This window comes from Topomyia yanbarensis, chromosome 2 (genome assembly GCF_030247195.1).
Source record: "Topomyia yanbarensis strain Yona2022 chromosome 2, ASM3024719v1, whole genome shotgun sequence".
Lineage (NCBI taxonomy): Eukaryota > Metazoa > Arthropoda > Insecta > Diptera > Culicidae > Topomyia > Topomyia yanbarensis.
Window position 1 is genome coordinate 18,501,797 of NC_080671.1, and position 24,926 is coordinate 18,526,722.

Genomic DNA, 24,926 nt, shown 5'->3' on the forward strand with positions numbered 1-24,926 from the left:
ATAAAAAAGCTTAAAAACATGTGAAATAATTTTGGCCATGGATTTGATATAGCTACGCCACTGTGCGCGGAACGTATCCTCCGCGTAAAACAACCTGGGAGTATTAGAAGCGTTGAACTGCTCACACTTAAGAACGTAAAATTTTTTTATAACGACTGTGAGTTATTTTTTTTTCTGTTTCGTTGTAACAACATTCATTTAGGGAGGGACTGGAAAATAGTAAATATTTTTATTATTAACGGCCACATTACTCATGGTAGAGTAGGAAAGCGAAAGAAGAACGTTAAGAAAAATTAGGAAAAGGGTCATATGAGCACGTATTGAGTCTGCGTCATGCCTGGACAGTATGAAGTATCTTATTAACTTATTAACCGATAGAACCAACAAAAGTTATGTCACGGAAAGCTTCAACACTAAACATTTTTTGACATTAAAACTCTGGTCCTTGCATATTGCCTACCGGCATTATTCTCCCATCGTTTTTACCCAAAACGATTTTACACAAATGAGCGGTCCCATTTTTTGCTATATTTTTCCTTAGCGGCGAAAAATTAATTTGCGCGTAAAGGACACAAAACCTATAATTAAATTAGTTTGTCTGATCAGAATCGGACACTACTGAGTGACAAAGATAAGTTAACGCCGCATTGAAGCTAGCTCCAAAAATGAAAACACGTTTTGTGTTTCTGAGCAGCGGAGATAAAATATTGTTACCGAAACTTTTCTCCACAAAGCAGAAATATAGCATAGTGCAGATTGCATTGGCTTGCCAAACCAAACCACTAATTCCGATCAGCTTAATCAGAACTCCTTTTCTTGCTGGCCTTCACGCACTCAGAAACTCAAATAGTGTTTTCGTTTTTGAAGCCAGCGAATCTCCAAGTCCATAACTAATGAAACACGCGAAATTATTCGCACGTTAGCATCCGCGGCATGAGGCATGCACGCGATAAATCACGCTAATCTAAAATCGCTTGTGCTTTTCGCGATTGTATAAAACTATGTATAGATTGCATGCGAACGTGCAATCGCTATCTCGCATACATATAACGCTCCGGCGATTGAGTCAATATGTTAGAACTTACGAATTCATCAAGGCGGTCTCAAGTACGATTATATCAACTCCCGTCCCCACGTTTTCATGAATCGATCACGTCTGGAAGCCTTCAGTCTCTTTACCGGATACTCTAGTGATATGGGAAAACTTACTTCCTTCTGGGTCTCAACCATACTATTCGAAAGTTCACGCGAATATGCAAGCACACGGTTATGCAAACGAATTTATACAAATGAAGCTACACGTACTCTACATACACACGCCCACTCCATCAAACTCGTTAACATACAAACGCTCGAGCTCTTCGCGATAGTAAAACATTAGTCATAAACGCGAACATGCAATTGCGATCATCCACGCAAACCAACACCCATAATCTCGCTTACCTACGGATTTACAAATGCAATCTGAAGTACGATTATTCAAACGTGCGTTCCAAAGCAATTATGAATCTGTCACGTCCGTCAGCTCCTAGCGTCGATGCTAGCAGCCTAGGTCAATCCGATCTGCTCGATCATTAAAGCGCACAGGCAAATATACGAATAGGCACACGGTTATAAAATCGAACTCATACACGCAAAGTAACATACACGCTAGCACACGCGACATAGAAACGCGTACACGATTGAACACTTTAACATATAAACGTTCGAGCCTTTCGCGATCATCCTCGTACATCTATGCCCAAGTTTTTGCAAACACAAAAACGCCCCGATGGTTTAGTGAACGCTATAGCACATAGAATCTAACCAAAGCGAGGTATCAACAAATAAAAGCTCCTTCTGACACCCACATGTCTGAAGAGTACACTCAATATCACAATCAGAATCATGCCCCGCCGTAATTGGTCTTATACTTCGTTCACACTACGAGATAAAACGTATTTTAACGCTTACTTAATGACGTTTTTCTAAGAGTGTTAAAATTTAAAAATTTTGTTCCGATTTAAATACTTTTTAAATTATTCTCTAAACATATCGCTATGTATTCTCGCAAATTATTCCCCTCGAGAGTAGAGGACACCGTAATAGGTGCGACATAGTCAGAATCGTGGCCAACAACTTACTCATCTTTTGAGGAAGGTCTAACGGTACGTTACACAACTCCACTCTATAAAAGGCGTTTAACATAGCAGACCAAATATAGCTCCTGCCAATAGCGGCTATCCTCAGAAATGTCTTCATGAATCGATAAACTGTGCTCTCCCTAGTAGAAAAGAGCGTCACTAATTTGTGCAAATATTGACCCGAGTTAAGAGGGTCACTTGAACTTGCTGAAATTAGAGCACGGATTTGCACCACTTCTTAACGCGGACCTCGCGTGCATCTCTACTCCAAAACCATCTGGAACCGCGACGGTCTGTTTGAACTGGGTCAGACCACACGGTCCGCTCGACATCGACGACATTTGTCCAACTTTATGGCCGAACTGTGCTGCACTCATTATTCCCGAGAGCGTTCGTGTGCTGTAGCGGCGGCTGAAGATGATGATTACGGAAAGAAAGCATTAAACCAAACCAAAGCATATCTTAATGGTTATGTTTATGGGTCTTCGTGTGCCCACGACTCGGGGCGACATGGATTCGCCCTTCCGTCGTCATCGTTTCGTCGGATTCGCTCCAGCGCAGGGACTTCTGCCACAAGCCACGAGATGCACACCGCCACGCCGTCGGTAGTTCCACCAATCGATGTTAGAAGCGCGCACATCGCAACAAACACGGAAGAAACGATTATGATCATCACACGATCACCGATGGAATGGACCCGAAAAAAAAGTGAGACCTCACGGGGATCAGCCGCCGGAGTGGACACAAGCTGACTGCTGACGGGCGGGAAAATGTTTGCCTGCGCGATTTAACGAGTTGTGGACCGCTGTGCGGAGAGCAGATCGAACTGTCGATGGTGGTAATTATTTTTTATGGATAGGTCAGTTACATTTCTGTGGGAAAATTGAGGTCCCCGGAGACTTACTCGCGGGTCGGCAGTTTTTTGCCTTTCTCAATAGAAAGGTATTGCAATTGCTCTGAAAACCGACTTTTTAACGGAGGCCCGGAGGGCCGAGTGACATATACCATTCGATTCAGTTCGTCGAGTTCGGCAAATGTCTGTGTGTGTGTATGTATGTGTGTGTGTATGTATGTGTGTGTGTATGTGCGTCTGTGTGTGTGTACGCGAACACAATCTCACTCACTTTTCTCAGAGATGGATGAACCGATTTTTACAAACTTAGTCCCAAATGAAAGGTGCAACGTTCCCATAGGCTGCTATTGAATTTCTAATGGATCCGACTTCCGGTTCCGGAATTACAGGGTGATGAGTACGATCACGCAGAAAATGTCGATTTTAAGAAATTCTGCAATGAATGTATAATGGTGAAATTTTTTCCAAAATGTGACCACAACTGCTTCGATTTGTAGTACTAGGTCATTAACAGCCATTCAAAGTCTCTTTGGTCACATTGGCCACCATCATCGGTTCCGGAAGCCCCGGCGGAAGTATCCAAATTCAGACTAACAGTCTCATCGGTTTCTCGGAGGTGGCTAGACCGAATCAACCAAACTTAGTCTCAAATGAAAGATGTTGCGTCCCCGTCAATAGGCTATTGAATTTTATCCCCAACCGACTTCCGGTTCCGGAGTTACGGGTTGTGGCGTGCGATTACATAGCAAATTGTGATTCAAACCGATACTCCGATGAAAGCAAAAAAGGTAAAAATTTCGCTAAAATGTCTCTCAAACAACTTAAATTTGCTGTTCTAGGTCACCAACAGCCAAACAAACTTTCGTTGACTACATTGACCACCAAAGACGGTTCCGGAAGTGCCCGGGAAAAGCGGCCATCTTTCAAAATTTACGAACTCACATCAGTTTCCCGGAAATGGTTGGGCCGATTTTCACAAACTTAGTCCCAAATGATAGCTATAATATCCCCACAGATGTGTATAAAACTTCATACGGATCGCTTATATGGGTCCGGAAATATAGACTAAATCGTCACGTCACATATGAAATTCCCATATAAGCCGGAACTCAATTTTTTTTTTCAAAGGGGGGACCCCATGAAATTTCAGAAATCGAATTCGTATTTTTGATGACAAACATCTTTAAAATGCATGAAACGTCGAGATTTTATGTTATTTCGAAATTTTTTTTTTTAAATCAGCTTTTTGGGACTTTGCCGATTTCGCACCTTTTTTCAGTTCAATATTACTGTGGCTGTTTTTTCTTTTTCAAAATTTTAGATCTCGAATAATGATTTATTTTCCTGTATATAGTTGTCATGTGATGTATAATAATAAAATGTAATATATGCATTTAAAAGTTTTTAATGAATATAAACAACGCACACATTCTCGTGATTCATGATTGAGAAAGGCACAATTGCACCGCTAGGTGGATTAAAATAGGTTTTTCTTTTTATGTCTACTCGCTAGCTAGCCCAACAAACGACAGAACTGGGGTAAATTTTTTCGCCATTATTTCGGTTAGATTTAAACTGGAGACGTAGAGTCTTCTGAATTTGGCAGTTTCGGCTCAATACAATGTATTACTCGAAATCTGAATCAGTAGGTACTGTGGTTTGCTGATCGGTTCCAGAAAGCCATAAATATTATACATTGTATGAAAGAAACATTCCACCACTTTCCGTGCAACTCCATCGACTCGTCATAATCATTAAAGGAAGAAAGGAAAGATTTTTATCGTCTTCGCCAGCCAGTCAGCCAGCCAGCCAGCCAGTCAATAGTCATTTGCACAAAGAAAGATATTGAACTCCCGGCACACGGCACAAATATTGACGTACGGGCAACATGAATTCGGTAAACATCGAACAATCAGCTCGGGACAATCGCAACCAGCCGCGACATCCATAAATAAGGAAGGTAAATATGCGGCTGAATGGATTACGGATTTGCCTGACAGTATAATCTATGTGTACGCGAAAAAAAAATGTAGATATATCTGAGGAACAATCGAAAGCAACGACCGCGGTGGTGTGGGGTGTTATCTTGTCGGTTTGAATCGCAGCCCCGGTGCCAATCGAAACCTGAAGAGCAAACAGTAAATATTGGCATTAACAATAAATGGATCCAATTGCGCGGACTGACGGTTTCTCGGGGAATGGAGGTCGACGGTGGTGCTTGCAAATGAAGTAACGGTTGGAGGATGTGTTTTAGTTACTGCATTCGAATGCATTGTTTTAGATTTGAAGGGAAGTCTGAAGAATCACCGGTAAGGTTATTTCTAACCAAATCTTTTTACTTTACCACATTACTGTTCTTCTCACCAACCATTTTGTGAATTCTTTACTTACAGAGTAATATAACAAAGTGCAACGCATTAACTTACCAGCTGGTTTTGATCTATATTCAACAGTAATCAAAACTTCTGTCTGTAGCGTTATATGTTGGGTTTAGCATCTATCTGTGTGGCCTAGTTCATCTGCCAGGTACTGATGAAATGAAGTCGACCGCATATTCACTACTTACTAAATCTTCTGAGATCAATTTCTTTTTGCTCATTCCTATAGTCTACTCGAACAAAAAACGATTTCGCATATTCCGGTTCCGAAAAAAGTTCCGATATTTTCGATACTGTGCCATACTTTTGATAAAAATCATATTTATCATTTCGACATATGAACCCATCTCAAAATATTGGTTACTAAAGTGGCGTCATGTACATGTTTAACTCTTGTACAGTATTGAAAGATTGTCTAATAGGATATCGGTACAACCTGAAATAAAAAATCGATTATATGAGCATGATCATGATGACCGCACGACTCGTAGTTGCTATAATAAGTGATACGATTTATGCAACTTTCAAATGTGTTATTTTGCGTTTATTGCTCATGGCATCCGGCTGCCGAAAATTTATGATAAATCTATCGTTTCCTATTCCTATTCCTTTTCCTATTCCTATTCCTATTCCTATTCCCATTCCTATTCCTATTCCTATTCCTATTCCTATTCCTATTCCTATTCCTATTCCTATTCCTATCCCTATTCCTATTCCTATTCCTATTCCTATTCCTATTCCTATTCCTATCCCTATTCCTATTCCTATTCCTATTCCTATTCCTATTCCTATTCCTATTCCTATTCCTATTCCTATTCCTATTCCTATTCCTATTCCTATTCCTATTCCTATTCCTATTCCTATTCCTATTCCTATTCCTATTCCTATTCCTATTCCTATTCCTATTCCTATTCCTATTCCTATTCCTATTCCTATTCCTATTCCTATTCCTATTCCTATTCCTATTCCTATTCCTATTCCTATTCCTATTCCTATTCCTATTCCTATTCCTATTCCTATTCCTATTCCTATTCCTATTCCTATTCCTATTCCTATTCCTATTCCTATTCCTATTCCTATTCCTATTCCTATTCCTATTCCTATTCCTATTCCTATTCCTTGTCCTATTCCTATTCCTATTCCTATTCCTATTCCTATTCCTATTCCTATTCCTATTCCTATTCCTATTCCTATTCCTATTCCTATTCCTATTCCTATTCCTATTCCTATTCCTATTCCTATTCCTATTCCTATTCCTATTCCTATTCCTATTCCTATTCCTATTCCTATTCCTATTCCTATTCCTATTCCTATTCCTATTCCTATTCCTATTCCTATTCCTATTCCTATTCCTATTCCTATTCCTATTCCTATTCCTATTCCTATTCCTATTCCTATTCCTATTCCTATTCCTATTCCTATTCCTATTCCTATTCCTATTCCTATTCCTATTCCTATTCCTATTCCTATTCCTATTCCTATTCCTATTCCTATTCCTATTCCTATTCCTATTCCTATTCCTATTCCTATTCCTATTCCTATTCCTATTCCTATTCCTATTCCTATTCCTATTCCTATTCCTATTCCTATTCCTATTCCTATTCCTATTCCTATTCCTATTCCTATTCCTATTCCTATTCCTATTCCTATTCCTATTCCTATTCCTATTCCTATTCCTATTCCTATTCCTATTCCTATTCCTATTCCTATTCCTATTCCTATTCCTATTCCTATTCCTATTCCTATTCCTATTCCTATTCCTATTCCTATTCCTATTCCTATTCCTATTCCTATTCCTATTCCTATTCCTATTCCTATTCCTATTCCTATTCCTATTCCTATTCCTATTCCTATTCCTATTCCTATTCCTATTCCTATTCCTATTCCTATTCCTATTCCTATTCCTATTCCTATTCCTATTCCTATTCCTATTCCTATTCCTATTCCTATTCCTATTCCTATTCCTATTCCTATTCCTATTCCTATTCCTATTCCTATTCCTATTCCTATTCCTATTCCTATTCCTATTCCTATTCCTATTCCTATTCCTATTCCTATTCCTATTCCTATTCCTATTCCTATTCCTATTCCTATTCCTATTCCTATTCCTATTCCTATTCCTATTCCTATTCCTATTCCTATTCCTATTCCTATTCCTATTCCTATTCCTATTCCTATTCCTATTCCTATTCCTATTCCTATTCCTATTCCTATTCCTATTCCTATTCCTATTCCTATTCCTATTCCTATTCCTATTCCTATTCCTATTCCTATTCCTATTCCTATTCCTATTCCTATTCCTATTCCTATTCCTATTCCTATTCCTATTCCTATTCCTATTCCTATTCCTATTCCTATTCCTATTCCTATTCCTATTCCTATTCCTATTCCTATTCCTATTCCTATTCCTATTCCTATTCCTATTCCTATTCCTATTCCTATTCCTATTCCTATTCCTATTCCTATTCCTATTCCTATTCCTATTCCTATTCCTATTCCTATTCCTATTCCTATTCCTATTCCTATTCCTATTCCTATTCCTATTCCTATTCCTATTCCTATTCCTATTCCTATTCCTATTCCTATTCCTATTCCTATTCCTATTCCTATTCCTATTCCTATTCCTATTCCTATTCCTATTCCTATTCCTATTCCTATTCCTATTCCTATTCCTATTCCTATTCCTATTCCTATTCCTATTCCTATTCCTATTCCTATTCCTATTCCTATTCCTATTCCTATTCCTATTCCTATTCCTATTCCTATTCCTATTCCTATTCCTATTCCTATTCCTATTCCTATTCCTATTCCTATTCCTATTCCTATTCCTATTCCTATTCCTATTCCTATTCCTATTCCTATTCCTATTCCTATTCCTATTCCTATTCCTATTCCTATTCCTATTCCTATTCCTATTCCTATTCCTATTCCTATTCCTATTCCTATTCCTATTCCTATTCCTATTCCTATTCCTATTCCTATTCCTATTCCTATTCCTATTCCTATTCCTATTCCTATTCCTATTCCTATTCCTATTCCTATTCCTATTCCTATTCCTATTCCTATTCCTATTCCTATTCCTATTCCTATTCCTATTCCTATTCCTATTCCTATTCCTATTCCTATTCCTATTCCTATTCCTATTCCTATTCCTATTCCTATTCCTATTCCTATTCCTATTCCTATTCCTATTCCTATTCCTATTCCTATTCCTATTCCTATTCCTATTCCTATTCCTATTCCTATTCCTATTCCTATTCCTATTCCTATTCCTATTCCTATTCCTATTCCTATTCCTATTCCTATTCCTATTCCTATTCCTATTCCTATTCCTATTCCTATTCCTATTCCTATTCCTATTCCTATTCCTATTCCTATTCCTATTCCTATTCCTATTCCTATTCCTATTCCTATTCCTATTCCTATTCCTATTCCTATTCCTATTCCTATTCCTATTCCTATTCCTATTCCTATTCCTATTCCTATTCCTATTCCTATTCCTATTCCTATTCCTATTCCTATTCCTATTCCTATTCCTATTCCTATTCCTATTCCTATTCCTATTCCTATTCCTATTCCTATTCCTATTCCTATTCCTATTCCTATTCCTATTCCTATTCCTATTCCTATTCCTATTCCTATTGCTATTCCTATTCCTATTCCTATTGCTATTCCTATTCCTATTCCTATTCCTATTCGAATTACATTGCCTATTTTGAATCTCTCTCTTTTTCCAATTCCTATATTTGTTCCTATTTCGATTCCCATCTCCTATTCCAGTTCTTTCCGATTTTTTGGAAGGTTACGAAAAGATTTAATCTTAATAAAAATTTAGGTAAGCATATTTGAAAGGCTCAAAGCATGTTGTCAATAAATGTCACAGAATTTCGGACTTGTGAGTTGGTCGGTGAAGCGGATCTTTAGCTTTTCTAATTTACATAACACTGCGATTTTTTATCCATGCAGAAGAGAGTTCAGTTTTAGATAGATCACTTTGATTGATTCCAATTGGTAAATAACTTGTTTTGATAGATTACCTGTCAATGCAAACATATCATTAAACTGAAATGTGAAAAGTTGGATTTGAATGTGTCGTGTTCCACTTGTCAGCAACTAAAATCAAAATGGCGCCTGTTAGATACAAAATCCAAACAGTTCACACAACATCTCTGAATGTTTAAAAACTTGCTGGTACAGTGTAATGTCTCGGTTATCTAAGCACAGAAGCTGTGGGTTGCTGAAGAGTATAAGGAAACGAATCGTCTTTTGGCATGAAAGCCAAACGCCGGCGAGTATGCAACACTCTGGATTTTGTTTTACCTATTCCAATGCAGCAACAGCAACACCGTTGAAATAGGTAGAACAAAATCCATAGTGAATATTTTTTGTGGCGTGTGTTCTGTAACTTCGCCTGCGAACAGTTTAAATGGAAAAAGTTGGATAAACCAATTTGCGTTCAATGACACAAGACCTAACATAGAAAATTTGGATTGGAATGTTTCATGTTCCACTCGTCAGTAAGTGACACCAACTTGCTGCCAGGTAGACGATATATCGAAGCTAACTTCAAATCGGTGCCAGTTAACTACTAAATCCAAACAGTTCACACAACGCCAATGTAAAGAAAAGTCGAAAAAACGACCACCGTACCTTCGGATACCTGAAAGCTTGATCTGCATACGCTGAAACCATGATCTGCTTCATAAAATAAGCGAAAAAAGTCATAAAATAAATCTGCATACATGTTTCATTTGCAAATACTCAAAATTAATGTTAGATAGTTGATCTGAAAAGAAAAATCAATGTACAAAACCTAAGGAGCGCAAAACTATAACTCCACCAAAGCTACCAACAAACCACGGTACGATCTTGTTCTCAAATAAAAGTTGGATAAAAGCATTAATAACGAACGTGGTAAAATTGCATTACACAAAATATCAATTGCAAAGAATACAAATTAAAAAGATTTTCGCTTGTTTACCAGTTTCATAAAAATACAAGTTGAACAGGTCATGAGCTGTAAACCCTGGCCGCCTTCTTAAAGCTGTAGCAAAGATCGTGGAGTAAGCTAGATGAATTAGCATCCAGAAGAAAAGCCCATGCCATACAGTGAGAATATAAATCATCGCGGTGCCAAGAGCTCGAGCAAATGGAAAACCCATAATACCCCCATGGTCATGGTGCAATTTCACCCCCACTGCATAGTGTTTTGATAGTGTTTTGAATGGGATCAACCCATAAAAACACCATCATCATGGACCGGATGATCCCATATGAAAACCATATTTTGGTGCAGTTATGGGTTATTGAGACCATTTTATGGTGTTTTGATAGGCGCGGACCATAATTATGGTTTTCTAAGGGGTTGTATGGTGTCTGAACCCATGAGAATTTGCTCGGGAGATGTTCGATTTATTCCGTTCAGTGTGATTGCCATTCAAAATCCTCTCTCGCTAAAGCAAGGGAACTTTGAAATAGTCATCCTCATGCGTCCGGGTAGATCTACGGATTACAAACGCGAATTGAAGAGCACACCGTCAATCTAAACTTTGTGAGCGGGTGTGTAGACGCGGTAGTCCTTCATAAAATATTTGTCACCAGTCCCGTCATTTGATTGCTATAAACAGAATATAACATATATTTTAAGCTTTTATATAGGTGAACTTTCAAGAAATCTGTCACGGTGGCATATTTCTGCGTTAGATTTTTTGGAATGTTTAGAATAATCAACGGATTATCTTTGAACTTAAAGATCAAACCGAGTTCGATGCGTGTGATTTTAAACGGGAGGTCCGAATCGTTGATTACGAATCTTGTTCGACATCTTACCATCAGTTCGGTCGTTTAAGGAGAGTTTATTTAAATATGGGCCAAAGCAGCACAAAATGTACGAGGAATACAAAGAAAACAAATATTCAAATAAGCTCTTCGAATTGATTTATGACGGAGGTGGGTTGAATACCCAAATAAATCGTCTGTTCAGTAAACCGATCTGCATGTAAGTCTCCCGGAACACCCGATTTCACTAAATCTTCCAAAAAATACTATGTCACATATGTCACATGTCACATAATTTCACATATAAGTTCACTGTAGATAAATCTACAGTGAACTTATATGTGAAATTTTACAAAATTTTGGTGTTTCATATTGATGGCTTTGTCCGATATAAGCTGGGATGTTTTTTACGTAACGCGTTTAGGGGGAGGGGGTACGAGAAGTTGTGACATGTTGTAACATATGGGGAAGGGGGAGTAAGCTAGATCGTTACGTAACATGTTTTTACTGAACAAAAACAAATTTTTCGAGGAATTTGTTACGTAATGGGGGAGGAGTGGATAGAGAAATTTGTGACAATTTGTTACATGGGGGAAGGGGAAGTCAATTTTGGGCAATTTTCGCGTTACGTAATTTATGAATGGTCCCTTTGTGTTATGCAAAATTCTCAAACGGGAAAAATTTTGGACAAGGCCAAATTCTTGTGCATGACGAAACAAGACCTAACATAAAGTAGTGTTTGTTTCGGATTTTGGATTTTCCTCGTCAGTAACTAATACCAACTTAATGCTAGTTCGATAAGTCCATGCCAGCACCAAATAAGCGCTAGTTAGACACTAAAAAAAAGTTTTGCGTGAACGCTGAACAACTGACTGGCACCGAGTGATGTGTCGATAGTAAGCACAGAAGTTTTGTTAACTAGGGCCATTTTGGTGATGCTATGGACTTATCTAACTAGCATTAAGTTGGTGTTATCTTGAAAAAAAAAAGACGAATTTTACGAGGAATGCTTGATATACATTTTGTGCATTATATGCACCATATTCATTTTATTTGGTTTAAGTAGTACAAAGAAGCAAACTTAGTCAAAATAAAAGTACTACTGACATTGAAATATTAACGAAAAACTACATAAAACAAAAATCTTGAGCGTTTTTTCAAAAAGACTAATCTGCAATGAGTTACTCTCTTTGTTTACTTTCTCTTCTGTTAATAATTCGGTCACTTTAACATTTATCCCTCAACTCTTTGCATAATAAGCTAGTTAAAACCACCGTCTTTCGATCGTAAAAATCGAAACAGAAAGTAAACAAAGAGAGTAACTCATTGCAGATATGTCTTTTTGAAAAAACGCTCAAGAAATATCATACATGAGAAATAGTAGCAACAATAACACAATTTACAAAATTAAAAAAACGAAATTGAAGAAATACCAAATATTGCAAAAATAGTCGATATAACGAGAATATGGAGAAAATTGTAATAAAAAATTAATTAGAGTCAAAATTTGTCAAACGGACCACCCAAAAAAGGTAAAATTACAATTTCAATGGAATATTTAAAGGGTGTCTTATTATCAATTTTGTTTTACAAAATGAATTATGACACATAAACAATCGTTAACAACATGTGATATTTGCTTGTTTTGGTGGTGTATGACGTGCAATTTGATGGTTTAAAATAAAGTTTTATAGACAAATTTTCAATTAAGGGGGTTATTACTCATAAAAAGTCAGAATTTTTCATGGAAAATAGAAATTTTTATTGAAAATTTATCTCAAAAACTCAACGTAGGGATTAGGTATTTTTTACATAGAATGTGTATGCAAACTTTGAAAGTAATCGGTTAAGTGGTTTTTGAATGGAATGTAACAACACAAATCGTGTTTTTTTCAGAGACGTTCTATAAAAAGCTTCGTCGGCGAGTCGTTTGTCGATATTTTTTCATATAAAAATTGCAGAATATTATTGAAATGATACACTATAATGTAATTTTTTTGATCAATTCGCTTCACGCAAAATTTCAAAAAAAATTAGCCGAAAAAGTGTTTTTTTACGATGAAACCCTTACCTCTGCCCCCCTCCCCTTAAGAATGCTAGAAAAAGGGGCGGAAATACCTAAATATGATGAGAATACCACATGTAGCAAAAGTAGCCAATGGAAAGAAATGCAAAATCAATGAACTAACGAAAATTATTCGCAAAAATAATGAAAATAACGAGAAAAAAATGAATTACGCCATTGAAAATTAGCCAAGATAATAAAAATAACGTAAAATCAAAAGAAGCAGAAATGTCAAAACAACAAAAACAGGAATAATAGATAAAAATATCAAAAGAAGTAAAATATCAAAAAATGACAAATATAATGAACATGGAAAAAATGAATAGATAAAATAATAAAGATAATAGTCATCGCACAAACAGCAAATATCAATAGTACAAATACGAAATTTTGCAAAACTATCACAAGTAACAACATTGCCAAAATAATAACAAAAACTACCGAAACAAACTATAAAAATATAAAAAGTAGCATTAATCCTAAAAATATTAAAACTAGCTTCAATTGCAAAAGTAGCCATTTTATCAAAAATAACTAATCTAACAAAAACTGCAAAGAAAGTAGAAATAGCAAATGTAGACAAAGACAGCAGAAGTAACAGAAATATAAAAACAAAATACCAAAATTTTCGAAAATAGAAAAAATAGGGAATAAAACAAGATTAGCAAAAATGAGTAAAAATACAGTCAAGACCTGTTTTTGTCAGCCCCTTGGTGAATTTTAGGTTGACAAAACGGGGACGTTGACAAAATCGGGACATATATTTTTCTTTCTTTTTAATAAACCGAAGCTCTAAAAATATTCTTCTTTAGTCTCTAGATATAGCCTCATAACCCTTTCTAATTATTTAGTATGAATTTCCCTTAAGGGGGTCTGACAGAGCAAAATTAAAAAAAAAATCGCATATTTCGGATCTCTAAGATAAGAAAAATATGCTCAAGAAAGGATTCACACGAATTCAATTTGGTTCGGCTGCTAGAGCCCATGAAACATCCAAGTATCACTTTTCATAATACCACAATAGATCTAAATATTGGTCGCAGTGGTCCGTCTCCAACAAAAAAAATCACTTTTCATATGAGGCTGACAAAATCGGGCCAAAAATCTGATAAAATCGGGGACTGATAAAATCGGGTGCTGAAAAATCGGGTGCTGATAAAACCGGGTCTTCACCGTAACACAAATTTAAAAAAAAATAACATAAATGTTTCCATTTTAGAAAGTATAGTCAAAATAATAAAAATATCGTTACATCAATTAATCTAAAAATTAAATGAAAAGCAAATAGCAAAAATTGCAATTATTGAGTTATAGCAAAACTAAAAAAATAAGGGAAAATACGTGAATAGCCAATGAATACAAAAATACAAAAAGTAACAGAAATATAAAATTTGCAAAATAAATAAAGGAAGAAAAAAATAAAATGAAATGAAAATACCAAGAAGAGCAAAACTTGTTTAAATGAAAAAAGCGAAAACCGGAAAATAACAAAACATAAATCACTTGAATATGGTAAGATTAAGGAAAACAGCAAACAATAAAAATAGTAATACGCAAACAAAAACATCAAGAAAAAACAATCAACTAATTAGACAAAAATGACGAAAACATATGAAATAAAAGAATTGCAAATATAGTGAAAATAGCAAAACTGGAACAGTACAAAAAAACTAAACGGGATATGTCAATTAGACCCATAATGTCAAACCTACATACAGGTTCAAGTAAACAAATTGAATAACAATAGGAAAAATGGCAAATATAATGGAAATAGAGCATAAGAAATAGCAAACAAGATAAAAATAGCAGGATTACCGCAGATAGCGAGAATATCAAGATTAGCGAAAATAGCACAAATTTAAGAAAACTGCAACCAAAAATTAACACAAAAATAGAAAAAAAAAAAAAGCAAGTAAGCAAACATTTCAGGAGAAGCAGAAACACAAATATAATAAAAACCGTATAAATAAAATAGAAAAGGTTCTTGGGGTTGCTGATTCTGATTTTTACGTCGAAAATGTAAAATTCAAAATGTCGGATCCAATATGACGACTGTGCTTGACTAAATTTCATGCTTGTTTATATTGGCTCAAAACGTCTTACGAGGAAGTTTTCGGGGTCACTGATTCTGATTCTGATATCGAAAATGCAAAATTCAAAATGACGGCTCTAATATTGCGACTCTGCTTGGCTAAAAATAGCTGCCATTGTGTAACCGCCATATTGAACTTTCAAATTTTGTTATCATAATCGTAATCAGCGACCTCAAAAACCACATCTATTTTTAAGCAAGTTGAGAAGCCATCCCTGTCTGACCTATTAACCCATATTTTCCTCATTTTTATCTTTATATTCGTGTTATTCATTTGATTCAGTTTGTTAATTTCATTTTCTAAATGTTTTAAATTTTGTTCTTTTTATGGAATTTCCATAAATACTTTTTTACCGGGGCTTTGACCGTCATTCTCGCATTCCATAAATACTCATTTTATTCGTTCAGGACTATTTCGACTTCGCATAAGTTCTGCTAACTAATGAATGAGTAATATGTATGAGAAATGTCTAATCCAGCTGTTAGGTGGATTAAATCGGGTTTATTAACACCGTACTACAATGTTATTCGTTCTTATGTAGCATTGTTATCGAAATTTGCTTTTCAGTTCTTGTCAATTGATGGTCAATCATTGTTGTAGATATAGATATTGTTACAACTTATTTTGGGATCTTTCTTCACATTTCGATCAATATGTAAAACTTATCTGCACTCGTCGTTTTTTAACCTTTTCCATCCAAAATCACACCACATTTTACGGAAATTCTTTCTTCATCTTTCCTTTCTATTTTCTTCCTCTTTCAGATTGCGCCAGGACAGTGAACTGCTGCTGTCCCGATCGGCCCACAACTGGTCCCAGCAGGATCTACAGCAGCTTTCGGCGTCCAACAATAGCATCGCGGATAACAACAGCTCCGAGAGCACTTCGTCGACGGAAACGCTCAAGTGGCTCGGTTCGATGAGCGATGTGTCCGAGGCGAGCCATGCCACCAGCATGTCCGCGCTATCCAGTGCCGGTAAGATATTTTTTCTGCTTATTGCTGTTTAAAAAAGAAAATATTCTTTGAATGCTAAAACAAATTCCCGAAAATATGTTCACATTAATCACGAATTGATTCGTAGATTTTTTTGGACCGCATCTACTAACGCACCCGTCCCGAGTTGAACCCTTCACATCGATCCGTGAGAACCTTTTACTTTTGTTCGGTTTTTTTGGCATGTTCCTGCAAAAATTTGAAAGTATCCAATTCCCGTCTCCAAATCATCAATTTCATATGTGCTAATTGACCGTGGAGACAGCCCACGCTGTCTTGTTGATTCGAATTGAATCAATCTTTTTTATTTTGCAATCGAATTTACCCTCCGTTGCAGAAAGACCACACACGCCGGCGTTGTTGTCGACGTCGTCGTCGTCGTTGCAAGCCGGAACATTCCCACCATGACAACTTACATATATCCTAACCTAACTCCGCCATAGCTGCTGCCGCCGCTGGGCTGGGAAGACTATTTAGTCCAATTCGGTCCGAGATTCAATTCGATTCGACTAGTCTCGAGTTGCTTGCTACTAATCAGCTAGAAGCTAGTTAATATGTCTATGCGGTGGTGTATGTGTCAGAGAGGCTGAATCGCTCGTGGTCGCAGCATGCAGGCGGCCACCGACCGACCGCACCGGACCAGTCTCGGGGGATAAATTTGCATTAACAGCTCAATTCATTTGCCGGTGTTTTCTGAGATGGCAGATTTTTTTTTCTTCTTCTCGTTTCTATACGCTCGTTTGGCATATTATGGTTAATTTATTTTTTGTTTCGAACAGGGGCCGACTCTGAGATCGTGGTTTGTTTGTGCGCCGGGTTTCGCGTTTATTTCCTGTACGCAGTCATTGAAGTCTTCTGGCGGGGTTTCTCTTTTTGTGTGTTTTCATATTGAGTTAAAATTTTATATTGTTATCGGTCGTTATTGTTCGGTCAGAGTTAAAAGAATATTTTACTAGCAGCTTCACATTTGACAGCTTTTTTGAAATCCATTCTTTGTTTAATGGCTGAATTGAGTTAGACCTCTGACCCGTTGAAAGCTTGCCAAAGAAGTTCACTGCTGTTGAATGGTGAACGACCGTTTAGGTGGTTGTATTTTAATTTTTACAATTTGTCATTCTACTGTTTGCAGCAATCTTTCACTCGAAAGTTCAAAATAGTGGAAAAACAGGTTTAAGGTTGCATTTGATCGTGACAGTCCGACGATCTCGCGCAACATGTTTATTGCCAACTTCAGAAATTCCATTACCCAGATTCCATGTCAAGCATTAATAACGTTCAAATTCGGTTTAAAAAACCGCCAACGCAGGCCTTGCATTTCTTAAAAAAAATTGGTACGAAAATAAAACTCGTAAACTTTAATCTAACAAGGCAGCTAGTATATATTACTCAGCATAAATGAGCACATTTTTTCTACTTTATTCACTACACCTCAAATGATCAAGTGTGAACAACCGTAGTCAAGCATCTGTGCCGTATTATTTGCAGCATTCCTCTAGCCGGTCGAAATCGATCCTTAACTGTCCAGCGGCATATCTCGCTTTTGCAGAATAAAACTGCCCCAGATAATAAACCACTCGCCGCTCCGCCTAATGCGCACACTTTCAGAACGACCCGATTGACCATCAAAAGTGCGCAGTGTCCCACAATGCACCTATAGTTCCAGTTGCCCTGTAACGACCGACGGAAAGTGGACTCGCCACCGACCGCCAGGAATGATATGAATAGCATTCTTGGCAGGCGCCTGCTTCACAAAAGGCGACACCCAGATCGGCCAGCAGTGGTTAACTCACGAACTTGAACTGGACTAAGCTGACGCGTGATAAAGGATCTGCGCTCCTTTCGGTGTGGAGCCATAGTTTTTTTCCCGTTTCATACCACGCGATCCGTTTTGGGTGTGACCGTTGTTCGGTCAGTCAGTCCAGCCGAGCACGAATCACTATAGGTACCTATAGATAGCACTCGGGACACACAACTGATTGCTTGTTGAGACTGGTCAGTTCGGCCGCGTAAAACGATACCCGGGACAGGACTTCGCACGGTACCATAAACGTGTGATCATAAAGGCGTTCTAAAGACATGCGGCGATAAGTGGTTGTACTTGTTGGCTAGAAACTTCTCGGGAGGTTGTTATTTTTAGTTTAACTTCTCTTCATCGTAAAAATATGATTTATTTAAGATACCACTTTAAAATACGTCCGACGGTAATTGCTAACGAGCAGACATTGGCGGCTCCAGGCCATTGTCAACAGGGAAAGGTGCACGCCTTCCTAATAAACTATATCTTATTCATGATTTAGGAATGTAAAAAGGTTAGACAGATCGAATCTTGAAAATTTATTTTCCGACATATGTAGGGAGTATCGAATAGTTGGACAAACCACGCAGTTCTTGAAGACAATTACTACTGAATCTATTTGGGTTGCTACAATTGACCAAACTGGACAATAGACCGAATGGCATTTCGGTGATATGGTTATTTTCCGAATGAGTCATTCTGCCAAAACCATTGCAATGCATTGCTTAGATGAATGTCATTCTTTCGAAACGATTATTTGTCTGAATATCCATATTTTAGAACTATATAAAAAGGATCTAATTAGTAACGAATATGATGTATTTACCCTAAAATAAATTCGGTTTATTTGCTTTTCAATCTACAATATTTGTATTTGGATATTGTCCTTCTTTATGACATGAGTTGTTCTTTCTATCCCGTTTTATAATTCATTTCTACAAGAAAAATATGCAATATTTTTCTTATCCTGCTTAGAATTTGCCGCGTTTCTGGTTAACCAAATAACCGAAATCTCGCTGGCATAACGTTATGACAGGGCACAAATGTTGAGTCAGCACAAGTGCAGTGATCTAGTGAGATAAAGTGCATTGGTTACATATAGTTAGACACACAGTGTGTGGTTGATTCTCATGGTAAACATGAACAAGTCTGTCTTTGCCGTGAGACATGTTGGTAGACTTGAGCGATTCGTAGTAACACTGCCCAAACTAGACTCCTGCCAACAGAAGAGAAAAGATTAGTCTGTAAGATTTTAATCCTGTTTCTAATGACCCTGCCACTTCTAGGTTCCCGATCTGTATATTTCACATCCTTGCTCTCACTTGAGTCCTATGGCTCTAAATTTTCATAACTTTCCCTACTCAGTAATCTCTAGCTGATTGAATGTCGTTAAAAAGTGAAAAACTAATTGGAAGAACCTAAGGAGAGTATAAGAGAATTAAGGTAACAAAAAGCTCAAAACCATATTCTGTGCACAAACTAAAAACTATAAAACTATATACTTACATAACAGACCCGCTGTCGGGATATAGTTTCGGGAGAAGAATTTATGAATTTTGATGACTTGAGATAGTTTTCTTGGTGGAATTCAATGGGGAAAACCGATCAAAATGGTGAGTGAAGCGAAAGAGAAATTATGTGAAAAAATTCCCTAGAGACGAGATTCGAACCCGCAACCTTCGCGACTCCGGCTCAATGCACTAACCCTTGTGCTATCTCTGAGATAAAATGACGTACCAGAAAAAGATATCTCTGTTAAGGGGTTATATACTAGGTTGGGGCGAAAAAGTAAGCTAAGTTCGTGATTTTTTGAAAGTGTTTTATGCAAATTTTATTTGATAAAACGAAAGACAGTTTGTTGGTAGCACTATCGAAGATAGAAAAAAACAGGTTGAATTTGAAAAAAATGTTCAAGATTGTCGGACTTATTGCTCATCCCCCGAATCGTGTTTGTTTGGCAAAGGTTTGCGGTGAACGCTCTCCAAGCCGAACCGCTTAACTAAAATCCAAAACTAAAAGTATTATTGAAGAAAAATGTATTGTGGTGTACTTGAACGGATCGGTTTCCTAATATTTTTTTTTTTCAAAGAAAAATATTTTGATCACAAAATTGAGTTTTGTAGTGCTCAAAATTTTAAACAAAAATTCATTGCAAAGAAATTAAAAAATTTTGATAAAAAAGGAATCGTTCAAGTACACGAGAATGTAAATACAAACCAATAAAAAAAATTTTTTGAAAATCGGATGAATAGTTTTTGAGATATCACGCTCACCGCAACGGCACTTTTCAATAAACTTAATTCCGAGATAATTGCATTTAAACCATTGTGTTAACTCCTTTCGTGGAAGAACCAATGCACCGAAAAAGGTTGTAATTTGAAATCTAGAGCTCCGATTTGGGTGAAATATCGCACAGATGTTTTCAAAAGTATGTACTTTCAGAATATTCAATAATTTTTTTTTCGATTTTTTGAGTTCCAACTTTGTATAACCCCTTAACTGGGAAAGGGACCGGAAATCGACAGTCTTCATCAGCTCTGTCACCCACCCGAAGTACGATGGGTTATGAACTACAAATTAGACTCCAGACGATAATAAAAACCCGAGCCGGAGTGCGATAAACATATGTTCTTTCTGGGACATCATATCTCAAGGATAGCATAAAGGTCAGTGCATTGAGCCGGAGTCTCAAAGGCTGCGGGTTCGAATCTCGCCACTGAGGGATTTTTTTTCACATAATTGCTTTCGCTTCATTCACCATTTTTCTCCGTTCGATATCACCAAAAAAGCCTTAAATAAGGTATTGGCACTTACCTAAACCCAATTAAATAAATTATTAGTTTTTGAGTTACTTACTAAAACCAAAATGAAATTTGGAAAATGTATTGGTGAAAACAATTCCAAAACTAAAACAATAAAAGTTAAAGCACAGACTAACAGATATAACACTCAAAAACAAAGCTTCGCCCGATTTAACGGTCATTTTAGATATATTTGTAGTTGCGACTGTGGCCACATTTCAAATTATGGCTCCATTGACATATGAACAAGCATATGGGGGATAGACCACTAGTGATTTTGTTCCCAAACCTGAGGGGTAACCCACCAGTAAATGAGTGTTTGGGACTGTGAATAAAAGGTGGAGCTAGTGTTCTGGGAAAATGGTCGGATCGATGTTTTTGAGGGAATTTTCTCATAGTGTTATGTCTGTTAGTCTGTGGTTAAAGATCCTAAAAATATGTTCCCAGTTGCAAGAAACGCTATATTAGATCGGCGAATTTTTTTTATTTATTTATTTACAGATTAAGGCCGAAGTGGCCTGTGCCGTATACAAAAGATTCCTCCATTCCACTCGGTCTATGGCCGCGCGTCGCCAGCCACGCAGTCTGCGAAGGGTCCGCAAATCGTCTTCCACCTGGTCGATCCATCGTGCTCGCTGCGCGCCACGTCTTCTTGTACCGGTCGGATTGCAATTGAGAACCGTTTTCACCGGGCTATTGTCCGACATTCTGGCTACGTGACCGGCCCACCGTAGTCGTCCGATTTTCGCGGTATGACAGACGGGTGGCTCCCCCAACAGCTGATGCAACTCATGGTTCATTCGCCGTCTCCATGTGCCGTCTTCCATCTGCACTCCACCGTAGATGGTACGCAGCACTTTCCGTTCGAAGACACCAAGTGCGCGTTGGTCCTCCACGAGCATGGTCCAGGTCTCGTGCCCGTAGAGAACTACCGGTCTAATCAGCGTCTTGTAGATGGTCAACTTCGTACGACGGCGGACTCTGTTCGACCGAAGTGTCTTGCGGAGGCCAAAGTAGGCACGATTTCCTGCCACGATGCGTCTACGAATCTCTCTGCTGGTATCATTGTCGGCGGTCACCAGTGAGCCCAAGTACACGAACTCTTCAACCACCTCGATTTCGTCGCCACCGATGCAAACTCGAGGCGGGCGGTTCTCATTCTCTTCTCGTGAACCTCTTCCTATCATGTACTTTGTCTTCGACGTGTTGATGGCAAGTCCGACGCGCTTGGCTTCTCTTTTGAGTCTGATGTAGGCTTCCTCCATCTTCTCAAAATTTCGTGCAATAATATCAACGTCATCGGCGAAGCCAAGTAGCTGAACGGACTTTGTGAAAATCGTACCACTCGTGTCAATCCCTGCTCTTCTTATTACACCTTCCAGCGCGATGTTGAATATCAGACACGAGAGACCATCACCTTGCCGTAACCCTCTGCGTGATTCGAAGGGACTCGAGAGCGTCCCTGAGACACGTACTACGCACATCACCCGATCCATCGTCGCCTTCACTAATCGCGTCAGTTTGTCCGGGAATCCGTACTCGTGCATAATCTGCCATAGCTGATCTCGATCGATAGTGTCGTATGCGGCTTTGAAGTCGATGAACAAATGATGTGTGGGCACATTGTACTCGCGGCATTTCTGCAGTACTTGACGAAGAGCGAACACCTGGTCCGTGGTAGATCGTTCGCTCATGAAACCCGCCTGGTACTGCCCCACGAACTCTCTTGCAATTGGTGATAGTCGACGGCATAATATTTGGGAGAGTGCCTTGTAGGCGGCGTTCAGCAGGGTGATTGCTCGGTAATTACAGCAATCCAGCTTGTCGCCCTTTTTGTAGATAGGACACGCGACACCTTCCATCCACTCCTCCGGTAAAATCTCCTCCTCCCAAATCTTGGTAATCACCCAGTGCAGCGCTTTAGCCAGTGGCTCGCCACCGTGTTTTAGTAGCTCGCTTGGTATTTGGTCAACCCCAGCGGCTTTATTATTTTTGAGCCGGCTAATCTCCTCCTGGATTTCTTGGAGATCCGGAGCCGGTAGTGTAATGTCTTCCGCGCGTGCTCCCAGGTGCGTTACCGTCCATCCTCGTCGTCTGCTGCGTCGCCGTTCAGGTGTTCTTCGTAGTGCTGCCGCCACCTCTGGATCACCTCACACTGGTCCGTGAGAAGATTCCCGTTTGTATCTCTGCACATGTCGGCCTGTGGTACGTGACCCCTGCGCGAGCGGTTCAACTTCTCGTAGAATTTCCGTGTGTCTTTAGCGCGGTACAGCTGCTCCATCGCTTCGCGATCTCGGTCTTCCTGCTGGCGCTTTTTGGTCCGGAAAACCGAGTTCTGCCTGTTCCGTGCCTGTTTATATCGCGCCTCGTTCGCCCTCGTGCGGTGTTGCAGCATTCTCGCCCATGCTGCATTCTTCTCTTCGACTAACTGCTCGCATTCGCCGTCGTACCAGTCGCTTCTTCGGTCCGGGCCCACCGTACCGGCGAATTATTGATTTTGAATTAGATTTTTATTTTTTATCTACGAGTTAGAACAACAAATATTCAAATAGTTCAATTATTTAATAGTTGACTAAATATTAAACCCCTGATGTTGTTAAAAGTGTGAGACTACACTTTTACAAGCTGTTAAAAATACGAAATTGGAACGATCAGAAAAATGTCATCCGAAAAACAGGTCCATCGAAACTTCACACGCCGTTGCTCATCAAAACGTGTTCTACCGGGATGGAGACAATAAATTACATCAAGGCTCCATGGATAGGAGTCCAAGTTTACCGCTCCAGAAAATGTTCTAGAGAAATTAAAGTCAAAAATAGGCTAAAAAAATTCCGATATGGCAAGCGATTTGTAGATGTGGAGAAACAGTTCAACTCTTATTTTCAAAATCACACGTCTTTCCACTATCACCAGCTCTGCGATATCACGCGAACATGAAGCTAACTTATTTTTTTGATATTTTCAACTTATGTGTACCTGTTTTATAATATTGTCAGGCAAGTGAGAGTAACTGGGGGATTCCATGAGAAACCGGCCGATCGCTAAATATGACCTTCGCCGATTCGTACGTAACTTTGCAGTTGTGTTCGGTTTATGAATCTCCATGAATTTCTCTGGCAATTGCAATATTTCGATACAAGAGCAATTTTTCAAAAGGGCGTAAACGCTTCTACGTGCAGTCCTTTCAAAATTTGTTTCTTCAATTACTGTATTTTAGACCGCAAAACTATCTGAGAACGAGTTAGAGGGATTCAATACGAAAAAATATACACTAAAAAAAATTGTGTCATTTTTCACAAAAACAAAAATTTATGTTAAAAACTTAAATTACAAAATTTTTTTTTTTAATTTTTCATATTTTGTGCATTTTAAAAATATGTCAAAAGCTTTTGTTAGGAATACTATTAATCCTCTGGCACTCGCGCTGTTGTATTTAGTGCAACACCTTCAGAAACTCTAGCGAATTCTTCTTTCAGCATCAGCGGCCGCTCATTCGGGGAGCCATTCGCGCGAGTGCCGGAGGGTTAATACGAAATTTAACAACATGTATAAAGTTTTCATTAGAAAAACATTTTTATCGATAAGTTCTCCATCATGCAATCACATTTACGATGTTTCCTTTCTCTTTAGGTTTTTGTTTGGAAAATAAAAAAATAAAATAATGGGTTTTTTGCAATTTAATTGCAATTTAAATGCAATTTTTATCATAAATTTTTGTTTTTATGAAAAAACATTTTTTTCAGTGTATATTTTTTCGTGCAGAAGAATTCATTCCCTGTAATTCGTTCTCTGCTCGCTTTTTTGCAAAAAATACGATACTTGATCATTTTTCTTTCGAAAATGCTACATGTAGAAACTTTCACGCTCTTTTATAAAATGATGTTGTATCAAAATAATCTTAATGACCGTGGAAAATGTTTAATCTTCCATATCGGTAAAACGTGTAAAGTTTCATTGGAATATTTGATGGTCGGTCACTATTTTAAATATTTTCGGACGGATCACAGTGAAATTCCTCAACTTCTTATTGGTACTTTGCTATATTT

General features: G+C 38.0%; 1 protein-coding gene across 5 annotated transcripts in view; it reads left to right on the forward strand.

Moving 5' to 3' along the window:
* Nucleotides 1–24,926, forward strand: part of LOC131682232 (protein Shroom) — a 764,905-nt gene that overhangs the window by 332,970 nt on the left and 407,009 nt on the right. For all 5 annotated transcript variants that reach the window (XM_058963577.1, XM_058963578.1, XM_058963580.1 and 2 more), the window contains exon 4: nucleotides 16,055–16,266. In XM_058963577.1, coding sequence (XP_058819560.1) covers nucleotides 16,055–16,266 — 212 coding nt within the window. The remainder of the gene's footprint in view (nucleotides 1–16,054; nucleotides 16,267–24,926) is intronic.